Raw genomic sequence first — 21792 nt, 5'->3', positions numbered from 1 at the left:
TCCTGCGGAAATACAGCTGAGGGTGAGCAAAACTCGGGGGCACCCAAACCCCAAGCCTCCAGGCTTGGGCCTGCACGCAGGACACCCTACAAATGATTTGGAAATATCTAAAGCCCCAGGTGGGGGTGGAGGATGTTTGCTGGTAGTAGGGCCACATACGGTTCTTGAATGACTCACGGATTTGGATTTGATTCGGCTTGGAAGACGAAAAATGTTACTTGTGGGGAAAAAAAAAAGATGTTAAATTTCTCCAGAGAGAGTCCCTGCTCTCTCAAGAGAAACCATGAGAGTGCAGAAGTTCATAATTTTTCTCCCAGTGTAAACGTGGCCACTTGGGGAGAAACATAACTCAGGAACAACTGAAGCTTATCAGCTCCCTGAAAAATCTCTCTTGGGAGATGGAACTGCTGTTGGGGTGGCCAGTGGTTTGCTGCTTCGCTCTCCCCGTCCTGGGGGGTAGTGTGTGTCAGTCTCTGCCAAGCAGGGTGCAGAAAGCGGCCCCTGAGGGCTGGAAAAGTCCAACCTAGCACTCAGCGGGTATAGTCTGCTCCTGGCTTGTTCCCTGCCCAAGTCACACTGCAGTACTCAGAGCTGGGAAGCATACAAGCATGCTCCCTCCCCAGCTGCCACCTCCCTTTCCACCTCACATTGCTCAGGGCAGATTTTCAACTTGTGTCATATCATAGTCCAATTGAAGCTACCAGACCTGAGATCATAGATACCTGATGCCAGTCCTGATCTCCTTCAAACAGAGCTGTGCCATGGTCTTTCAGCTGCAAAAGATATGGACTTCTGAGTCTGAAATGGCTTGTGCTGTCTTATTACCCCACTATTAGCAACTTAAGATTCTTGGGTTTGTATCTTTGTTTTCCAGCTGAAATGCGGGAACTGTGGTGAAGTTTCTGAAAAATGGCAATACCTGCGATTAATGGTATGTTCCCACACTGCGACTGGTATATTAAACACTCACCCCCCAGAGCAGTCCCTATGTCATAAAATTGTTATTGGCAGTGCTAGTATGATATGCAAATTTTTACAGTGTTATGTGTAGTATTGTAATAGCTATCTGTGTGCTGGAGGTGCTGCTGTACTTTATGATCACAAAATCTTTTGAATACTTGAGTGAATCATAGAAAACTAGGGCCAGAAGGGATTTCAGGTAGTTATCTAATAGGGCTGTGCAAAACAGCTTGGTTTCGGATTCAGCGTTTTGGAGGGACAGTGATTTGTTTCGGTGTTTCAGGTCACTGTCCCGTTTCAATTCAGCTGAATTTGTTTTGGCATTTCAACACTGTTTTGGTGTTTTGGCTATAGGCTATAATGGGGAATCACTAAAATGCCTATACCTTTGTCATGTCTTGCCTGATTCAGATGAAAATTGTAGGGCATGAAGCCTGCCAAGTTTCAAGGAGATAGGTGTGGGGGGATTTGTGAAACTGCCCCTCAAACTGTTCCAAGCAAAACTTATATCACTTGCTGGCAGCATTCTGTCATCCTCCTGCAGATCTGGGGGCCTGTGCCCCCCCAGGAAGAGTCTGGTACAGCCCCGCAGCCCTCCTGGGGGGCACAGGCACCCAGGTCTGGGCGTGGCTGACAGCAGGCTGCCATCCCTCCCCCAGAGCACTGGGATTGGAAGAGACCGCAGGGGCAGATTGCAGACACTGGCCAGCTACAGATGTCAATATCGGAGCAGTCCTTCCACCCCTCTTGCCCTCCCTCTTCTTCGTTTCTGTTTCCCTGCAAGCACAACTCCAAAATTTTCCTAAATGTTTTGGATGCTTTTGTTCAATTCCAGAGATGTTTTGGAGCCTTCAATTCGAATTCAGTGTTTCAGGTGCCGAAACACCTCTGAAACAAAATGGCTGCTGAAGTTTCATACAGCCTTGTTATCTAATCCAACCGTATGCTCACGGCAGGTCATCCCTGTCTAAGCTATCCAGGACAAACATTTATCTACCTCTCACTGAAAAATGTCTAATGAGAGATCCCATAACTTTAAAGTACCTCAGTTCCCACCCATCATCTACACTTCTCAGTCAATGTTTTTGGGTGGGTTCAAGCCAGCATCCTTTTGGTCAACAGGCAAACATGCTGAGCCACAATGCCACCAGTAAGTTACCAGAAACATGCCATTGGAATGATAAATGGTGGTTGTGATTTATTTTAAGCTTTCTTGTGCCTTCTATGTATAAAGACAGTTTATTTCAACAGCTGAGTTAAATGGGTTTATATAGTTAAACGGGCATAAAAGTGCTACTAGAATAGGATTTTGCCAGTATGTTTTCCTTTAGTTCCTGGTAAAACACTTCTGGGAAAATTAGGCACCGTCTGGTGAGAGGGAATCATGATAGTCAGTGACTGTATACAATGTACTGAAGTTACATGTAGTGTTCTTCATGTTTATAGAATTATTGGATTGGAGTGCACAAATGTGAGTGAATTGCAGTAGATAAGTATCGTGCTTGCTTTATGGATGGGGAATGGAGTAGAGAGGTGAAGTGACCTGCCCAGAATCACCCAGAAAGCCTGAGGCTAACTTGGGATTTAAAGCATCAGCCTGTCCTGGACAGAAGACCATCTGTCCTGTAGGCCACAGGCCTGCAACTCCTTCCGTTTGGGTACAACAGCCTGCCTGCATGTCCGTAGCTGCAGGATCAGGCAGCAGTCACTTGTAGTGGCATGTGTGTTGAAGGTCAGATAGCCTGCAGAATGGATAGCATGTGCCTATACTGAAAAGGCATAAACAATCCATTCTTCAGTATTTTATATTTAGCTTACTGGAGGATCAGTTGAAAAGTAACAGGGTATCCAACTGAAGTATGTTTAGTTGTAGGCAATTGGCAACAAATGTTGGGTTGGGTGTCATGAACTTCTGTTTAATACACTTCTGTTGGCATTCCACTAAGCTCTCATTCCAGCTGGAGAGAAGGAGTTGGGTTGCTCTTTGGGCTGAAGTCACACTTTCACCACCCCTATACTTTGTTGCTGGACTTGAATGTTTTTCCTGCCAGGGTTTTCTTAGGATACCAACAGGTGAAAAACGCTTGAACTAAAGTCAGGCTTATGGGAGGAGAAGTGAGAGAAGAACCCAAATCTAAAGTTTTTCATGGTTTCCTTGGTCACAGGAGCATTGTCACTGGAGGAGCGGTAGTCTTTTCCTTACCAGTCCATGGGTGTGTGGCTGGCTCCAGATTCTTGCTGAGCAAGTTGCAGTAATGGACTTTGCTCAGAATAGGCCCCTTGCACATGGATTCTGCCACAAGAAAGGCATTGCTGTTCCAGAAAAATGTCAGAAAGATGTTCAGAGTCTCTGTGAACAAAAACCTGATACACAGAACACCACATTTCTTTGGTGTAAGCAAGATTTGCAGCTGCCATTTTTGTAACTGCAGTGGACATGCAAGAGCACAACAAAGCAACTGCCATTTTGGTGCTCGTGTTTAAACAATCGGTTCTACATATGGATAATGCTGCTAGTTATATTTCCTGTGTTACCACAGCTGCTGGCCTGTGTTTTTGACTGATATGCCTAATCATGTTTAATAGTATAAACCATTCCTTGATACCTATCATATTCTGAATTATGACTCTCTAGTTCCAAGAGAAAAATGCCTTCTTTTGACCATGTAAAAATCAGTATAGAGTTTGTAATGGTTCTGCTTTTGTCAGGCCAGATGTCTGTAGTCACTCAGCCAGGATGTGATTAGAAATGATGGCTCCATTTGTAATCTTTTTTAGGACAGTGCTCCTCTTAAGGGAGGCAGAGGAAGTGCCACAATGGTGCAGAAATGCAAGCTGTGCTCTCGAGAGAACTCTATTGGTAGGTGCTTCCCTGCATATCACAGGAGTTTCAGGGACACACTCGCTTTGGCGATCATTTTTTTTTTTTTACCAGTTTAGGAAAAAATCTAAGTCTAATGTCTCTTAAACCATGTGTCCTGCACTTTTGGTCTAAACTCCCTCCTAAACATTTCACAAAGGTTTCCCTTCCACTCCGTACTGCTCAGTTCTTAGAGCAATCATGTACTTGTCCTTATGTTCATTGATGACACGGGAAGTGTAGCTGGCCATCAACACAAGATTGATGTGTAATGTGCATGCAATGTTCTCAAATGCACCAAGGGAGAAAATGGTGGAACAAGACAGACAGTTTTTCTGACTTCTCTGGTTTTAGTGACCTTTCATACTGTGACAGCAATACAGGGAAAATTCCAGAAACAACATGATTCACACTTGAATGGCGACCTGTGAAAATGCATTTTTCTATGAAGTTCTTTGGAATGGAAACAAATTACTTTGTAGCACAAAGTACAAGTGATTTATGATGGGGAGTTTTTTTGGTTTTGGTTTTTTGGGGGGAAAGATGCGATGCTTTGATCTTTAATATGAAATAACATAAATAACCCAGATTTTCTGGGGTGATTCCTTACTCTCTAGGCTCTTTTTTGACAAACATACATTCTTATCCTGTGATCTTTCTACTTCTACATATTGATTTCAGTGGAACTCTGCTAGAGAAAGCATTTCACGATTGTGCCCAAAATGTCAGAAGTCCCTGTAGTTACGAAGTCAGCAGAGTCGCATATGTTTCTGTACCAGTTGTTTATTATCCTTTGAAGCATTTAGAAACTCCTTTATCTAAGAAATTAATAGAGGCTTTCTACATTGGCTTAAGCTCCTGGATGTGCATTCCCAGTACATACTGTCCCTCACACAGACATTCCAGACTAGACTTTTCTTCCCTCAGGACTGAGCTGCAATGTGGGAAAGCTGTATTATCCATGTCGGTACTTATGGCAGCAGTATGAAGATAAAGCAAAATTGGTAGAATAAAATTGTTACATAAAACAGTTACTCCCGATTCTGTGGAATATATACAACAGATAGAAACTTAGGGCTCTTATACACATGCAGGGAGCTTGCTCCAACATGCTGGAAATTCAGGCTGTCGGAGTAGACTTGGTAAATCGAATCTACTGGAGCACGGAAATTGATGCACTCTGGCAGTCTCATGCATCACGTGTATCAGCGTTGCCACGCATCTCCATGCTGGTCATGGGGCACATTGATATAAAAGACATCCAACGAGCTTTAGTTCAAAGCGCCCTGCCACCATTTTTTCAGTGTGGGGACATGCGGCAACACTGATAAACATGATGTGTGAGCGCTTTTAATTAGTGTGGCTCGCTAATTAAAGCACCCGGTGGTGAATCCGAAAGCACATGTAAAAACACCCTTAAATTTTGGCAGATACTTACAGGTTCTATACTGCTGTAGCTGCTGCTAAAGTATATTTGGGAGGTTGCATCCAACAAGTTTATTGAATGGGGTCCTGCAGACTCAGTTCTGCAATCATTTGTACACAGATCTACCAGTGACTTGAAAATTTTTGTCTGGGCAACATGTAAAATCAGATCAGATCTTTACTGCTGTGCCACAAGTTTGTCGTCTTAAATAGACAGGGCAGTGGCAGAACGTAAAATATAATTTTCAGTAGTAGTGGGGAAAAATGAAACCCTAGATATGGATAGATTAACTAGAATTGTTTGAGATAAACTGTTTTTTGCGGGGAGCTCCTGGGTTTGTGTTGAGTCCTGGTAAATCTCAAGATCTGTTGCCATTGATTTTATTTCTCTTTGTTTTTCTTTTAGATATCTTAAGTCACACAATCAAGCCTTACAATGTAAGTTGGGGTTTGCGGCATTACTACAGGTGTAAGTGAAATAAACATCAATAGTATTAATCTGTGGGTTTCCAAATTTTGCTATTACATTTCTCCCTGAAGTACAAGAAGAAATTCCTGAGATCCTGGGCTCTAGAACGCACATTTCAGAAGTGTATTTTTATTCAGGTGGACAGCAGCAGCATGTTCATTTCTTGCTTTGTCCTTCCTGTTTCAGACTCAAGTGTGGAATCATCTGTTAAATATGCCATAGCTGATACTAGAAACTGACTTAGTAAGGTTATAAACAAATGTGTGACACTTTACCCTGGTCTTGGAGCCTTCTTTCTTTTAAGGGCTCAGATCCTTGCCCATAGAGTTCAAGAAATTCCAATCAGTTATTACAGGGGCGGGCAATTATTCTGGGCAGAGGGCTGCTTACTGAGTTTTGGCAAGCCATCAAGGACCGCATGACAGGCAGCCAGGGGCAGATAAATATTAATTTTTCTAAATTTTTTAGGGGCCCTGCAAGCTGGATAGAATGTCCTGGCAGGCTGCATGCAGCCCACAGGCCACATTTTGCCCACCCTTGAGTTACTGCCTGTTTAAATAACAGCTTGTTTTCACATGGGATGCCAGACCTCAGTAGTGTGACTTCCAAAGCAGTTTGTTCCAAGACTGATAGCTGTCAAGGCTCTTTGTGTAAAAATAGTAAATGCTATTCTGACTCAATCCTAGGCTGAGGACAGTGAGAAGTTTAAAACAATAGTGGAGTTTGAGTGCCGGGGTCTTGAACCAGTTGACTTTCAACCACAGGTAAGATCTTATTGATGTTTGACTGCTCTTAGGTACTTGTCTTGCAAACTCCACAGTGATCTAACACCACTCTGTCTTTTGAGGATAGCCCTGCTCTTCTCAGAATGTCTGCGACTCCAGTAGCCTTTCGCCCCTGCAGTTCTTCAAACTGCGTCTTACCCCACAAACACAGTTATGATGAAGTATCCTTCATAAGTCCAGTATCTCTTGGGCTCTGCTCCTGCTACTTCTAGGTTGACGTTTGGACCCCTTTGGAGGCGTGTTCCTGAAGAAACTTCCAAGTTCCAGAGCACTCGAGTTCCACATTAGTAAGGAGGAATGACCTTCGAAGTAGGGAGTTGTGTGTGGAGTGTCTGTCCAAAATCAGTCGCAGCTCAGGAGTGTCCAGCTGGTTTGCTGTAGATGGGAAGAAGGGGTGCCTGTGTAACCAGTCCTAGTTACAAGGAATGTACAACCCTCACATTTTGGACACACTTCCATTTTTTGACTGTTGTGCCAAGCCCAGGTCTCCTGGAGGCTTAACTGTCACCAAGAGAACAGACTGCAGGAAACTGGATCTAGTCAAAACAAGAAAAGCAGAACAAAAGTGGCTGAAAGGAATAATATAAGCTTTAGTGCAAAAGCACAGCTAAAGGTCCACAATTGTAGGGTCTGTCATCCAGGCCTCAGCAATAGGCTTGCTTGTGCATGGTCATCGGTGTGTGTAAGCTAATGCCCTGCTATATTTAATCTATTGTTGCAGTAGGATTAGGGGTAAGTTGCATCGACTGACCAACATAAACCTTCCTGTTATCCCTCCCTCAGACTGCTGTGACACTGTGCTAAGTTTATTATGGGGGAGGGGAAAGTCAAAGTGTCTAAAGGCAAACCAAAAAAAGTCTTGCTGATTCTATGAAGAATTAATTGTATATAAAGTGGGGTATTGCACTGTGTAATTGGCCTGGTGTCTTCTTAACTAGAAGCCTACCTGCCTGGGAAGCAATGTCAGGGGCTCATTGTTTGCTCTTGGTGGAAGGTTTTGCAGCCAGAAGTAGAAAATATATCTTTCTGTAGAAAAATTTCTGCCAAGCTGTCAATCTCACTTCAGTCACCACCAGTGAAAGGGAGAGATAAGAGACGATTTTAAAATAACTGCTTTGACACTGACACTCTCAAAGCTTGAACTTTTGCATTGTCATACAATTCCCAGTTTGCACCCTGAAACACTATTTACATACATGTTGCAGTGTCCTAATGAATTATTCCAGACGCTTACTTTGGCTTTAGAGGGGGCAAATACCTTTGTATTCCTATTTCTGTGGCATACGTATGCTACACTTTAGCAGCTGTTGGTCCCGAGCCAGTCGGTAGAGGGCAGACGAGTTGCTTCATTCCCCAGAGCTCTTTGGCAGAGATTAATTGCGAGTATCTGCTGTGACGCCAGAACTGTAAGAATGCAAGTCTTGCTGAGGATGTCTGGTACAGGAGCTTATACTTCCAGTCACGTGGCTCAGTGCTCCATGGATCTCTGCTGACCACAGACAGCTGTTTCCATTCCTTGTCCTATTGGCAGCTCAGTATTATGGTCTGTGACACAGTTCACTTGAACCCTTCTGGCCCTTTACCTGCACTTGTAAAACCGTAGAAAAACCATTTGTAGTATCTGATTGACATCCCACTTCCATTGGCGTTTCTGTCGCATGGTGTGGGGGGAGGGTGATTCTAAGCACATGCTTATATGTTGCAAGGCAGCTTTATGTAGATACCTGAGCTTTTGCATACAGTATCTCTGGACCCAGAAACAGGACAGCTGTGTCTGAACAGGGCTGCATCCAAGCTAATAAGCCCTGCTGTTCACAGAGCCAGTTGGGTCGTAGCCAACATTGCACGAATGTTGATATATGGCTTCTGTGCCTAGAGCTACTGTGGGTGTCTGCATTGTGCTGCACAGACATGCAGAACTAAGCACTTTGGGTAAATCCTTGAACACTTTAAAAGCTTGTTGCCAGATTAACATGTTTTTTGTATGCTTAGATATCACTGAAGATAGTTGGGATTCATGAGTATGGAAAATGTCAGTTCAGGTCGCACGATCAACACCAGGGAAGATTTGCCCTTACTACATAGTCAGCTGATGCTCTGACTGAGCATCTCAGAGGAGACTTTTATATACCATCCCATAACTTTTAGGGAATTTAAGGCCAACAAAATGTTAAGCTGTGCTTAATTACTGCTCTATTATTAACACAGCAATGACCCCTGACATTGGTGACATACTTCTGACTTCCCTTGCAAATGCATACACGGCTTTATGTGCTGCAGCCCCTTTGTGTGAACATGTTCATTTCCTTTCTCAACTTCTTGAGACTGGGCGAACATAATGTGTAAGTGTGTGGAGAACAACATCTTAAGGCTAATACAGTGATTTCAAGTTAGTGTCTGCTAGAAGAGGAGGCTGCAGTAGCTACAGAACACTGGAGCTCTTACACTGTGAAATGATGCCACTCTGACCTGGTCACCCAGGTACAGTTCAGCTGGTTCTTACCTGCTAGGTGGCTTGTGTGCCCTGTGTCTGCCTTTACTGCTCTGAATTGTTACCACTTCCTGCTATTGCCAAAATATTTAGGTTCTGAAACCTGAAATCAAACCTGAAGACTCTTGCCCTTTCCTTGTTAGCTCAAAATTTGTCTAGGACACATTATTTCTAAAATGCCTTAAAATCTCTTGGCACTGATGGCAGAAGATTGAAGTTGTTACTAATAGAGTTGCTGAATATGCCTAATACGTGATGTGAAGAAAGTGCATGATGCAACATTCTTCCAATAATAATAATTCTTAGCCTGAAAAATGTTTGTTCTAGAAAACAATGGTTTTTGTCTCATTCTGTTACTTTCATACGATTGACAGTGGCCTGGTAGTTAAAGAGTATAAGTGAAATCCATGTTATATGAATCCTTTGGGATCCAACATCTATAAAAATTAAATGTAGGCATTTAAACCAAATGAACACTCAAGTTTAAGACATTCCTTCAGCACCTCTCTCTTACTCCAACTCCAAAATTGTAGATCAGGCGAGAACCACAAGGCACAAAGCGGAGAACCAGGTGCAGAATTGGTGTGACATTTGGAGAGGGTGCCTGGCTAACTTTTGGCATACCTGCCAAAAAGGTTGTCCCCCACAACTGCCATAGATTGAAACTGGTCATTCTTTATTATCATGTGGCAGAGATACCTGTCCTACATAACAATAAATATTTGTGCTGCATAACTGCTTGTTGCACAGTTCACTTTAAGGACATTTAACATCTTGGGCTGGTTCTGCTTCTTGCTACGATTGGCCATTAAAAAGTTATTTTAATTCTTGTTTTTAGGCTGGGTTTGCTGCTGAAGGTGCAGAGTCTGGCACGTCTTTCAGTGAAATAAACTTACTGGAAAAGGTACAGTGTGAGATTCATGAGGAGGTTCAGTCTAACGGACTTTTGTTTTCTTCTCAGATCTGTGTTTCAGAGTAAGGAGATGATAGATCACCCATTTAAAAGCTGTTGGGTGTACACTGCAAAGGACGATATGCTACGTCAAACACAAGTGTGTGCCTCTCTTCTTTAGAAGTCTTTTGTCAGGCACCTGACAAAAACTATATGAAGGTGTAAATGCAACATGTCTTTTTTCTAACTCCTACCAAATTAGAAAATCCTAGACTTTAGGCTGATTCTGGTTCTTCATTTTGAGAAAATGAGTTCTCTTTTCAACTCCTAAAATTTCCCTCTGGACAGAGTTGTTGAATAATAACATGTAGTCTCCTACAGAGTTCAGCATAGTAACTCTGTTGCAAATCTTCCCTGGCCATGAGAGGAGTCTCAAGCTCAGTTCCACTCCTTGGTATTATACTTGCTAGGAAGAACTGTTGTCTCCATACCCACACGACTTGAGTATTGTAAATAACAGGTAATCAATCCTTTCATGCAGCAGGCTTCTGACTCAAGCCATGGACTTCATACAGGGAAATTTTTTTCCCTTAACCCAAGTAGATTGAAGCCATCTAATTTCAGTGATGTTCTCACCTCTCAGAATTAGAAGTAGGTTAACAACTTACATATAAGTACCTCTTGTGGAAATATGAAACTCAAACTAGAAATTGTGGGCAATTTACTTGGATGTTCAGTTTGTTTTTTAAACAGTGCTGGATTCTATTTGGTGTGGCTAATGTTGTAAAATTTTAATCCCCATAGGATTGGAATGACTATGATGAAAAATCAAAGGAATCTGTTGGAATTTATGAAGTTACCCATAAGTTTGTAAAATGCTGAAACTATTTCTAATAAACCCTGGCATGCTGGCCAAAGATAGAGGTGCAACCATTGGAGAAACAGTTCCCCTGGCATCGCTTTCCACATGGCTACGACCCAAGAATCTAACTGAGCTGTAACTACTCTCCCAACAATAACTAATAAAGTCACATTTTTCACAAATCTAGTTGCATTTAAACAGTGTGCTCTGACATGGCCTTACTAAAGACAAACTGAACACTAAAAAGAGTAGAGGAGCTTGCCATATACATTTTAAGTAGTGCAGTGTTTTCAAACTGGTCCATGGATGCCTGGGGGTCTGCAGATTATGTCAAAGGGGTCTGGGAGAGATGCCTACAATCATTCAAAAATGTGTGAATACCCATATTTATAATTCAAAGAGGTCTTCACCTCCATTCAAAATTTCCAAAGGGGTCCACATCTCCATTCAAAATGAAAAAAAGTTGAAAACCACTGGAGTAGTGCATTCAGAATCCCAATCCTGTTTGATGTAGAGGGCAGTAAGTACAGCCTGCTGTGTGGTATACCTTTGAGTGCACTGACCTTTGGGGAGTGAGTTTCGTAAGCAGATTAATTATTGATGTCTTCTGAAAACCAGGTGATCTTCACAATGATGTTAATTTAACACTAGACAAAGTTTTTCTTGGCTACTATTTCCTTCATTTTTAATACAGCTTTCTTTCCTCTTCATTTAACTTGAAGTAAAAACTTGATTTCATACCTTATCTTGTACTCTGCTTCCATCCAACCATCTCCTCCCTGAAAATAATTTTCTCTTGTGATCTGTAAGCTCTTGGGGGTCTGAAAAATGTACAGTCCCTAAAGCCGTAGACTTCAAGTGGTGGACTACACAGCAGGAACTCTACAGATTTTACTTCAGAGTCTTGATATCAACTGTCTGTCTCAAACTGCTTGCAGATGGGGGGGGAAAACAAAATAAAACACTTTACCAGAAGCAGCAATGCATTACTTTGACCTGACTCCACAGCACACAGAGATCAGGCACTTCAGCAGGGCTTTTATCTAAAGTTGATTCAATCAGGTATTAGATAAAACTGCCAAAAAACCCCCACTAGAGTGCCCAGTCTATACAGATGTTGGGTGAGCCAGGTCCATTAATGCACTGCTTCTAGGCATGCACTGGGCTCTGCAGGAGTGCACTGAGTTTAAAGTAAAGCACCGTTTTTTGTTTTTTTTAACATCTGCAAGCAGCCTAGGATCTGAAGTGCTTGCTGAGGGTTTTTAAGTGTTGGCAGTATTCTCCAGGAAATTCTGCTAGGCCTCCTGGAAAGTTCTGAACTCCTCCCACAGGAAGCTCTGCCTGTTTTAAAGACATCTTAAATGTACAGACCCCAAAGTAATCCTGGCATTTGCCTTTCAAATCAGCTGAAAGTTCTACCTGAGCCTCTAAAACGTGTGATACGGTAAGACATCAGGTGTACAACACCTGCAAGACAGTTATTTAGGAGAGCATTCTGGTACAATATACACTTTGGGATGGAAGAGTAAAAAGGAAAGCAGCACTGGTATATGGAGAAGTGAGTTAAGTGTGTGTGTCCTCAAAGCTTAAGGAGGGAAAGGAAACACAGATTAGAAAGGAAGACTTAACTTACCAAATGGGCTACTAAACAGAAGTGTACACTTGATTGACTGTTGCTCAGCCTTTGTGTACCACTTTCTTAGAAAAGCAAACTAGCAACACTAGAAACTACCATGTTCACCATCCCAACAGGCTATTAAAACAGTTTTCTGCAGCTCTTCATTAGGTAGCTTTATTGGGATACAAAGTTTCCATTCAGTTTAACAGTTATAAAACATTTGACTGCAGGACGAGGTATTGTTTGGGGGAAAACAAAGAGTAAAGTTCTCTTACATTCCATTTTTCCAACAGGGAAGGCACCATTAGTCTGATACTCGGTTTCAAGTATATCAAGGAAAATGAAATAGTAAGGAGCCTGCTGCACCTGTGCAAACTTTACTATACCTTTAAATTTAGTACACTGGTTTTAAAATTAGTTAACACAGCTCAAAAGTGATGTCATGTCACTGGAGGTATGAACACTCGGATCTCACGTGCTCAAATTCATCAATATAAATATGTAAATTTTTGACTAGAAACAAATGTTTAATGCTTTATTTTAAATTATGTTTAAGTCCACGCCATCCGTAATTACTTGATTCTGATACTATGAAGAATTAATATTTCCTGAATCTCATATTCAGGAGTCTGCATTTGATTTCCTTATCATGGCTATGATTTTCAAGGTAATTCTAAGGGAGTTGAAATTCAGTGTAAATTAGACGCATAATTTGCTCCTTTGAATATAGTCATTAAACACTAAATGCTGTGGCTGGAATTTTCAAACACATGATCAGAAGTGACCAGCATTTCATACAGTATTTAAAGGTGGCTCAGTTTTGTACCATCTATTTACTGATATGCCTGCCTTCCAAAACACAGAAAATATCCTCTAATGACTGATACACACACTGGAGGAATTCTTTCACATTCCTGGCTGGATAAGCAGAAACATTGCAACCAATCCAGTTATCATGTACTCCATATCCTATACCAAAGCCATTAGGCACCACAGGCGCAAATCCTCCGAAATTCACAGCAGGGCTGCTTAATGTGCTTGTAGAGAGAATGTTGTGGTTCAGCTGAGCATAAGCTTGGTCCTGGTAGAAGTCAGGCAATGGCATGCCTTTGGACACTGCCAAATAGCGCAAGCTAAACAGGTGCCGGTCAAATCCTTGACCTGTTAAAAGGAAATACAAAACATCACAGAAATTACTGCTTTTCTGCAGAGAATAGCCAAGTTGTTTAGCAGGTGAAATACACATCGCTCCAAAGCCACACACTGGATAGTGGGTTTTTTACAAATTACCCTGAAAAATTTTGTAGAACAAAATTGTTGAGCATTTTTAGTGCAGCTGTTTTCTGGGGAAAGACACCAGGTTTTGCTCAGAGTGTCATGATCGCCAGTCAGGGGGACTAGATGCTAGTGTTGTGTTAGTAGCAATTTTTAATGCTAGTGAAATGGTGGAAGAAGGTTAAGAGAGATACATGTTTTCACATTACTAAACAGAGTAAGGTAGAACAAGGTTGTTCCCAATGGCAAGGACTAGGATAGAAAAGACATTTTTTTTCTAAAATCAACACAGATGCTAAAAAAAAGGAAGCCAAACAAGACAAGTATATGAGAAGGTCCAGCATGCTATAGATATTGTCAAAAATCTAGAAGGAAGTTAAGGTTCAATTCTAAACTATTTAAAAGACCCAGAAAGGCCAGCTCAGAGGAAGTTATTAATTGATGATTCAGGTAGGTGGCTACTATAGGAGGTAAATAACAAGAGGACAGGAAAAAAACCAATAAAATGCAGGGGGGGTGCATGCATATGGCAGGAAAGGAGTGGTATAAAAGCGCTCTCCCCCAAGGATGTCACAAAGGCAGAACGTTCTTAACCTGGGAATTCCTGCTACTGAAGCGTTCTAGCACACAGAACAACATAGCGTTTTCAGCCAGATTAATTTAGATTTTGGTTGCTTGAAGTTTACTCAGCAACTACACTTCAGTTCAGATGCAGAACTGCAAATGCTCTAGCACAGAGGCAGGCAAAATACAGCCTGTGGGCTGCATCTAGCCCACCAGGCACTTTGATCTGGCCCGCGATGCTCACTAAAGAACTGTACCCTGCCCAGCCCTTCTGCCCAGAAGGGTAGGAGCAAGGTGCTCACGTATACACGCACCCCACCAACATAACCTAGAGCCTCACTCACACCCTCAAGGGCAAAAGCCGCTGCAGCTGCTGGGGAACCAGCTCGGCTTCCCTGGCATCCTGTTTGCTGTAGGCAGCATGTAGGGAACCAAAGGATGGGGCTGCCCATGCGGCCCTCAAAAGCTCATTAAACCTTGTTAAGTGGCCCTCCCCCTGCTCTAGCATCATGACCTGGTCTTGTCACTTACCCATAGCAGCTTCTTTTGTCAACTGGCTGTGGTACTTGGAGCACTCCATGATCATCTGTTGAAGCTCTTCTATGCTGTATTTGGAAGGTTCCCTGAGGAAAGCATCTGAACACTTCTTTGTGTAGATGGAGGCAGGACGGATGGTCTCCGTGCGACCATGTTTGAAAGCTGCAGTGCTACAAGACTCATACGTGGCGACAGTCTGCCCATTCTGCCGGAGGAAAGCCATCTGGAAGGAGAGCTGAGCCACAGCATCAGGACTTAACTTCTTTTGCTTTAAAAACTCCTTGCCTCCTTTCTCAAACTGAATACTGTTAAGAGTCAGACTTTTCACAGCAGCATCAAACTGTTCTTTGGCTTTGGCAATTCCTGTTTTTAAGGCATCATTCAGATTAAAGTCAAGTTTCTGCACAGCTCTGGAAGAGTCAACAGCAGCAGGCTGAGACTGTGGGCTAACAGCGGGCGCTTGGGTGCTGTCTTTAAACACCTCATTCTGGAATCTCACCACAGCCACTCCATCTCCCCAAGAGTGCTCAAAATGAATGGCTGCAGTGCCATCTTTGGTTATAATAAGGTTGAAGGATTTGTCATACCAGCGATTAGTACCATCTCCATGCAACATGACATGGGACAAGTGCTCAAGGTCTTTAATGGGGAAATCATCCAGACACAGACAGAAGACAGCAGAGTCCACTTTGTGAAGGGCTTCTTCATTGCCATTATCAAGTAGCTTCTGCCTCAGTACTGTCCACACATCTCTGTTTTCACTGGTTAGATAACTAAGAGGGAAGGCTGGGGCTGGACTGCTATCAGAAAGAATGTATTTTAGGTGTGCTTGGATTTCTGAAGGTTTCACAATGTTCCCATCTCCATCAATGACATTGAAAACATAAAAATTTCCATTTCTGAGCACAAGTAAGTGCTTTCCCTTTTCATCTGTGAAAAGCTCATCTCTACTGAACTTTGGCAGCCGTGTGGAATTGAAAAGCCTGAAATACTGAGACATATCTAGGGGATAAGCATTGACCATGTAGGCACCATACCAGGAAAGGGACGATGGCACAAATCGGATGAGCTTTTTAAATGTCTCTGTGTCGCTTTTGGCCGGATTGAGGTGAAAAACTTCTGGCTCTAGGTAGCCAGCCCTGAGGGTCTTCAAGAAACGGAGGGCAGAAACAGTCATGTTAGTAGCTCGTGTCAGCTGGTCATTATATTCAGTTTTGGGGTCAGGATTGAAAGCCATAAATGGATTAAAATTCAAAACTACAGACTCACGTGCCCTTAGATACATATCAAACCAGGGACCTAAGAAACAGAATTAAAAAAAAATATATTAACACAGGGACAGCTGGGCTAGTTATAAAAGCATTACATTTAGATTCACTTGTATCAGAACACCAAGTGTATTAAATAAAAACTAACTCCATCAGGTAGGCATGAACTTTTGTAGGCTACAACCTATTTTGTCAGATGCTAAATGAAGAGTCTATTCATAGGATCTGAGGAAGTAGGCTCTAGCCTATAAAAATTCCTGTCTCTGAACAAGTTAGTCTGAAGTTAAGGGAACCCTGACAGCATTATGTGGGCACTACCCCTCTCTACTCACTTAGTAAAGAATGTCAGACACCATATTCAGTTATATGTCAAGATAATGTGAGAATACATCAAGGCACATTAGGACTCCACTCTCTTTCCAGTCAAAAATGACGCTCCCACCAATATCAGTGGGAAGTCTGTACAAGATCTAGAGTGGATCTAGTTGAGACCACATTTGCCATTTTCTTTTGGGTGTGACTTAAATCACAAGTTGAAGCTCAGGTCTGATAGATGCTAATTTTTCGCCTCTGGAGAGTGTTATGACCCCATTGCTCACCATGGTGTTATGACCCCATTGCTCACTTAACCTGAGACCTGAAAGTCAAGAGGGGAAGGAGCTGCATGCAGCTGCAAGTAATTTAAAAAAAGACCCCATTTACCTAATAATGCCTAACTAGTCAGTGATAAGTCTGCCCCACTTCCTCTCAACAGCACGTTAAGACTGACCATCCTTTGAAGAAAGAGAGGAAATAACTGGGGGACTAATAACAATTGTACACAAAGACTCCCCAGTCAGAATCCAACCCATCTAAATGAGTGAAGGACATTACCCAGAAAGTTGATCAGCAGCTGATCTAAGAGAACTTGGAGATTCATGGTATAATTCTCAGTGACCAGCAGTTTCACTAAAGGCAAGGATTTAAAGCCTTGGCAGGGCAGCATACAGAAGCTTATACTGCTGCTCCTTGTGCTAGACACAAATCATGTAGTGCAGTGGTTCTCAACATTTTTTGAACCATGACCCATTTGTAAACAATGATGGTCAATCCTGACCTGGTAAATAGTTTGTATTTAAACATCCTGCCAGCCTACAAGGGGAAACCCAAGGTTTCCCCATGGTTTTCTCCTTTACAGGAAAAAATTTCCATGTTTGTCTGCAATTGTTTGCAACCCTTTCATATATTCTTGTGACCCATTTTTGGGTCATGACCCACGGGTTGAGAAATGCTGATCCAGAACTATTCAGCCAGTATTGTCCACTAACACATATCACTTACATTTGAAGTCTGCTGGAAGGAACATGAACAAATAAGAGACAATTCACTAACCTAAACACTACCTGCTTTCTCTTGCTTTTCTTTCCCTTTCTTCCTTCTTTCTGTCTCCATTTTGTCTCCTATGTCCTCTCTCTCCTTTTCTTTAGTCTGGTCTTCCTCTTTCTGTGTCTTTCCTTTCTTGTTCTTTAAGACAATATAATGCTCTGTGGTTTTTTAAGACTAGAACACGGTCCCCTTATTCAGTCATCCTTCCCTGCCTTCTCCAAGAGTTTAGTTTTTAGCAGGCAGCTGCAGGACAAGTTAATGATTGAACTAATGTTAGATTCGTTTCCTCAAGGATGCTTTTAGTTTTGAATTCCTCCACTGAGCTACATACCAAAATAAATTTGCAATTATCCTTTAAAAATGTTATCTTAAAAATAAACAGAGTATACTTTTTCAATATTCCTCCACAACCTATGGCAGCAACAGTCTAGAAGACTCTATTCCCCTAGAACAGTGACCTTTTCACCCTGTGGGCCAGATGGCCAATGCCAGGTCCATCCATAGACTGGATTCAGCCAGTGGGCCCCATCCGGCTGTATTAGAGGCAGGAGATGGGGACAGCCCAGCCTCACGAGCAGGGAGGGGGAAGGAGAGCTCCAGCACCTATCTGGCTTTGTTGAGGGTGGGGGGTGAAAGGGGTGGCCTAGCTCAGGTCAGGCCACATTGGAGGGGGAAAGGAACAGCCTGGTCCCTGTCTGGCCAAACAGCAATCGCTCAGGTCAGGCCTGATCCAGCTGTTTAGGATTTGGTAATTTGCCAGTGGGGGATGAGTGGCAGCAGTAACTGCCATTGCTCCACAGCCACCAAATTTCCCAACCCATAGGAGATCCCCATAGGCCAGACATCGTGGCTCTGCGGGCTGGAACTGGCCTGCACCAGGGGTTGTGCAGCCTTGCCACAGAACATCAGGGGACAGGATTTTCCTGCAAAGATGCAATACGTCCTCCACTTTAGTAAGATGCTCTCAGGCAAGGATATTTTGAAATAAGGATCCAACAGCAACACTAACTTTATGCACTTAACTGATGTACAGTAGAGTATACTGCATATTGCATCATTCTGTACTCTCCTATAGTAGAGCACTGAGTATACTGCAGTGCACATGTAAAAGGGTTGGGGTTTTTTTGGTTTTTGGTTTTTTTTTTACATAGGCACTGCAGTATACTCAGTGCTCTACCATAGGAAAGGAGAGTACAGAATGATACAATATGCAGTATACTCTACTGTACATCAGTTAAGTCTATAATTCACCTAACTGCATAATACAAAGCCCATCCCAATATGTCGTATGCTGCATCCACTAACCAACACTTGTTATCTGTATGCTGATTAAGGGCATAAGCCACTTAAGTGTATAGCACGTTTCAGCCCCACTTTGTAACATAAATGAACTCCAGTTCACTGCATAGAAACAGTAGAGGGGAAACAGCTTTTCAAAGGGCTCTATTAGAAACCCTGAAAATGAGGGAAGCTGCTCAGTTTTAACACTGACAACACTGTGAACAAAGCTTGTTATGTAGGCAGCACTGCCAGTCCTGTGACACGAGCAGCCGTGACACTGAATAGCCTCCCTCATTTTCAAGGCTTCTAAGTCAGTTTTGAGGCTGCTGATACTACAACACTTCGAGCACCATGTACTTACTCAGTGCATTATATTTGGACAAGTACATAGCTTTTATCGACACACCTGAATGGCACTAGGCCCCAAACAAACTGTTCTTTTCCTCAGAGTTCTGTACATGGACAGACAAATCTTTTGCTTGTCTTAAATATGATCTGCACGTGGAGAGTGTCAGTGTTGTGGCTGACCATGCCATCTATTCTCATTTTTATTCTGATAGCACCACCACTCTCCCTCTCTTCCAGACTTTTCCCCTCCCCATTATGTTCTCCTAGTCAGAGGTTTAAATTACTTTATTTCCAAATGAAAGGGTTTTCTCCATTATTTGGTATATTGAACCATATTTGTGGGAAATGTTCTTTTGTGTCCATTACAGACATTGTCCTAACCAGCAAAAAGGTCTAACATCTCTTCCAAATATATGGTTGGTCCAATAAAAATACATGCAAGCAGCAAGGGTTTTTTGGTTTGGTTGTAGCTGCACCATAACAGCTACAATATCACTCCACTCTATCAATTAGCTCGGACTTTGTCAATGGCAGTTTTCACAGTTTGCTGTTCAGAGCGCAAACAGAGAGAAGGTTACATTTTAACATGTTTTATTCACTGCTTATGAGCTGCCAGTCCATGCAGGCCTTTGCTAAAAACAAATCCCCACATTATCCCACTACAAATCTTCCTACCTGAGATGTAACTAGTGTGTTTGTTCTGCTTGTCTTGGGCAACTAGCTGCTTATGCAGTTCTCTTCCAATTCCACTTTCAAAGCGGCGAGCAATTTCTTCCGTTTTCCTACAAAAACAAGTTGGTCAAAATGCCAGCTCGAGGCATTTTAAGAGATGCATGTTCTCATATAGGCTGGCAGGGGAAGGGCACACTGAAGCATGCTACAGCGTGATTTGGTACCTTGCTTTTCATACCTGAACTGGTCATCATCTAAGAGAGGCTTCTGGGCGTTCAGGTATCTTCTAACACTATCTTCAAGTTTGGGAATTGGCAACCTGAGGGGAGATAACATAGGAGATTGCCGTTTATCAAGCTGGTCCATATAGGATTTTACAAACTGCACAGCAATCCCCACGATCCCATCAGAAGCTGGTATCATACAGGATTCCTCTAGACATCCAGATAAAGGTGTGATACAATTGGATGCACAACCCACACAATTGCATCTCCTGCCAGGCCACATGTGCATGGCAGGAGGCTCGATTTCAGGATCCAGCATCAGATCCCATCACACCTTATTGCCAGTGTAGGCGGAGTCCGGGATCACCATCCTGGGCTCTGCCTGCACCACAAAACAGCAAGTTCCCACAGCTGGGAGTCCTGCAGCTAATGGGGCTCACAGCCATAGCGATGCATGGGTTGCTACCATGGCTGGGAGCCCCCCCATCGGCTGATGGGGCTCCCAGCCACAGGGGAGCATCTGCCCAGAGGTTCAGTTAATGCAGGAGCAGGCAATTATTTTGGGTGGAGGACAGCTTACTGTGTTTTGGTAAGTTGTTGAAAGCTGCATGACAGGCAGCCAGGGCAGATAAATATTAATTTTCTAAAATTTTCAGGGGTCCCGCAGGCCAGATAGAATGGCTTGGTGGGCTTCATTTTGCCCGCCCCCGAATTAATGGGATAAGAACAAGCCAAAAGTTATTCCACGTTTTTTGTGGAATAGCTTTGTGGTTTATTCCTCATTTTTCCCCATGATGAACTCATTGAGCACGTGGCAGGGTCACATGTTAAGAAATGACTTAAGTGGTAACTGGCATATTGATGATCCTCTTTGTGGGAAATCCTTTCTTTCCATTACAGACCCAGTCCTAACTAGCTCAAAAGTCTAACACCTTTTCCAAATACACAGGTGGTCCAAGAAAAGCTATTCCAGAAACAAAGGGGTTTTGGTAACATTTCCCAGGCTACCACAGCTACAACATTAAGGGTGTAGATGGGGCCTAAAGACAACACCAGAGACTACCGTTTATTCCGGTGGCGCATATGGCACGTGGTGAAGAGCCGGGCAATGCCACGGCACCGTGGGACGCTGGCATCATGCAGAAACTGGCTTTTGATGTGCCTAGTAGTGGATCCTGGGCTCGGGCCCTTCCAGGAGGAACTAGAAGCCTCCCTCAGTAGGGAAGCCGCGTCAACTGATTTCAGGGGACAGCTAAAAAGAAAACGAGGTGCAAAATGAGCGCACCAAGGAAGGGGCCAAACCGAGCACATGGGACAGACCTGACCAGGAACAGGAAAGCAGCATGGCTGTCCGCAGCCAGAACCTCCCTCCCAGCCAGGTAAACGCCCGGCTTGGCGAGGGCCAGGAGGTCGGCCACAACGTCCAGAGACCCGGTGAGCAGCACCGTGCCTACCCGCCGAGCGGCCGCAAGCCATCTTTGAGCGTCAGGCCCCCCCTCACCGGAGACAGCGATCACCACCATCCAAAGTCTGGTCATTTCCAGGCCCCCCCGTCCCCGTCGGAGCGACAGGGACGAGGCACGCAGAGAAACGGGGTCCTCAACTCTCTGCCGGGAGGTTTCACCGGCTCGACCTCGGGAAGGCAAATGCACACGACTGCTATCAGACGTGAAAAGCAACCCACGAGGCGCTAGTTATGTCTGAGGCCGCCCTGGCGTCCGGCGCAGCATCTCCCTCCCGCGGCTTCTCTCGCGTCCCTGCACCTGCTCCCGCCCCGGCCCGGGACCCCGCGGCTCGCCCCGCGCCGGAGGGCGGCGCTCACCGGGGCAGGCTGCGCTGGTAGTGCAGCGTGGGCACGACGCTGCGGTGCAGGAAGCCGGCGGCGCGGTGGGCCCG

General features: G+C 43.6%; 2 protein-coding genes across 3 annotated transcripts in view; one reads left to right on the top strand and one right to left on the bottom strand.

The window, feature by feature from the left end:
* CUNH1orf123 (chromosome unknown C1orf123 homolog) overlaps positions 1–10926 on the top strand; it is an 11576-nt gene extending 650 nt beyond the window's left edge. Inside the window, exons 3-8 of the mRNA XM_019531450.1 lie at positions 875–931; positions 3739–3820; positions 5652–5683; positions 6401–6478; positions 9829–9894; positions 10687–10926. Coding sequence (XP_019386995.1) covers positions 875–931; positions 3739–3820; positions 5652–5683; positions 6401–6478; positions 9829–9894; positions 10687–10764 — 393 coding nt within the window. The 3' untranslated portion in view covers positions 10765–10926. The remainder of the gene's footprint in view (positions 1–874; positions 932–3738; positions 3821–5651; positions 5684–6400; positions 6479–9828; positions 9895–10686) is intronic.
* Positions 10927–12520: 1594 nt separating this feature from the next.
* Positions 12521–21792, bottom strand: part of CPT2 (carnitine palmitoyltransferase 2) — a 94395-nt gene continuing 85123 nt past the window's right edge. The window contains exons 1-5 of one of the 2 annotated variants that reach the window (XM_019531448.1): positions 20960–20994; positions 19911–19991; positions 19676–19782; positions 14733–16037; positions 12521–13523 (exon numbers count right to left, since the gene is read on the bottom strand). In XM_019531448.1, coding sequence (XP_019386993.1) covers positions 13192–13523; positions 14733–16037; positions 19676–19782; positions 19911–19991; positions 20960–20979 — 1845 coding nt within the window. In that variant the 5' untranslated portion in view covers positions 20980–20994 and the 3' untranslated portion in view covers positions 12521–13191. Of the gene's footprint in view, positions 13524–14732; positions 16038–19675; positions 19783–19910; positions 19992–20959; positions 20995–21792 lie in introns of those variants that run through there. The other variant, XM_019531449.1, reaches the window with a different exon arrangement.

This window comes from Crocodylus porosus, unplaced genomic scaffold, assembly GCF_001723895.1.
Source record: "Crocodylus porosus isolate Cpor-Errol unplaced genomic scaffold, CroPor_comp1, whole genome shotgun sequence".
In the NCBI taxonomy this organism is placed as follows: domain Eukaryota; kingdom Metazoa; phylum Chordata; order Crocodylia; family Crocodylidae; genus Crocodylus; species Crocodylus porosus.
The sequence above is the reverse complement of the archived record's forward strand: the minus strand, read 5'-3'. Positions and strand labels throughout refer to the sequence as shown.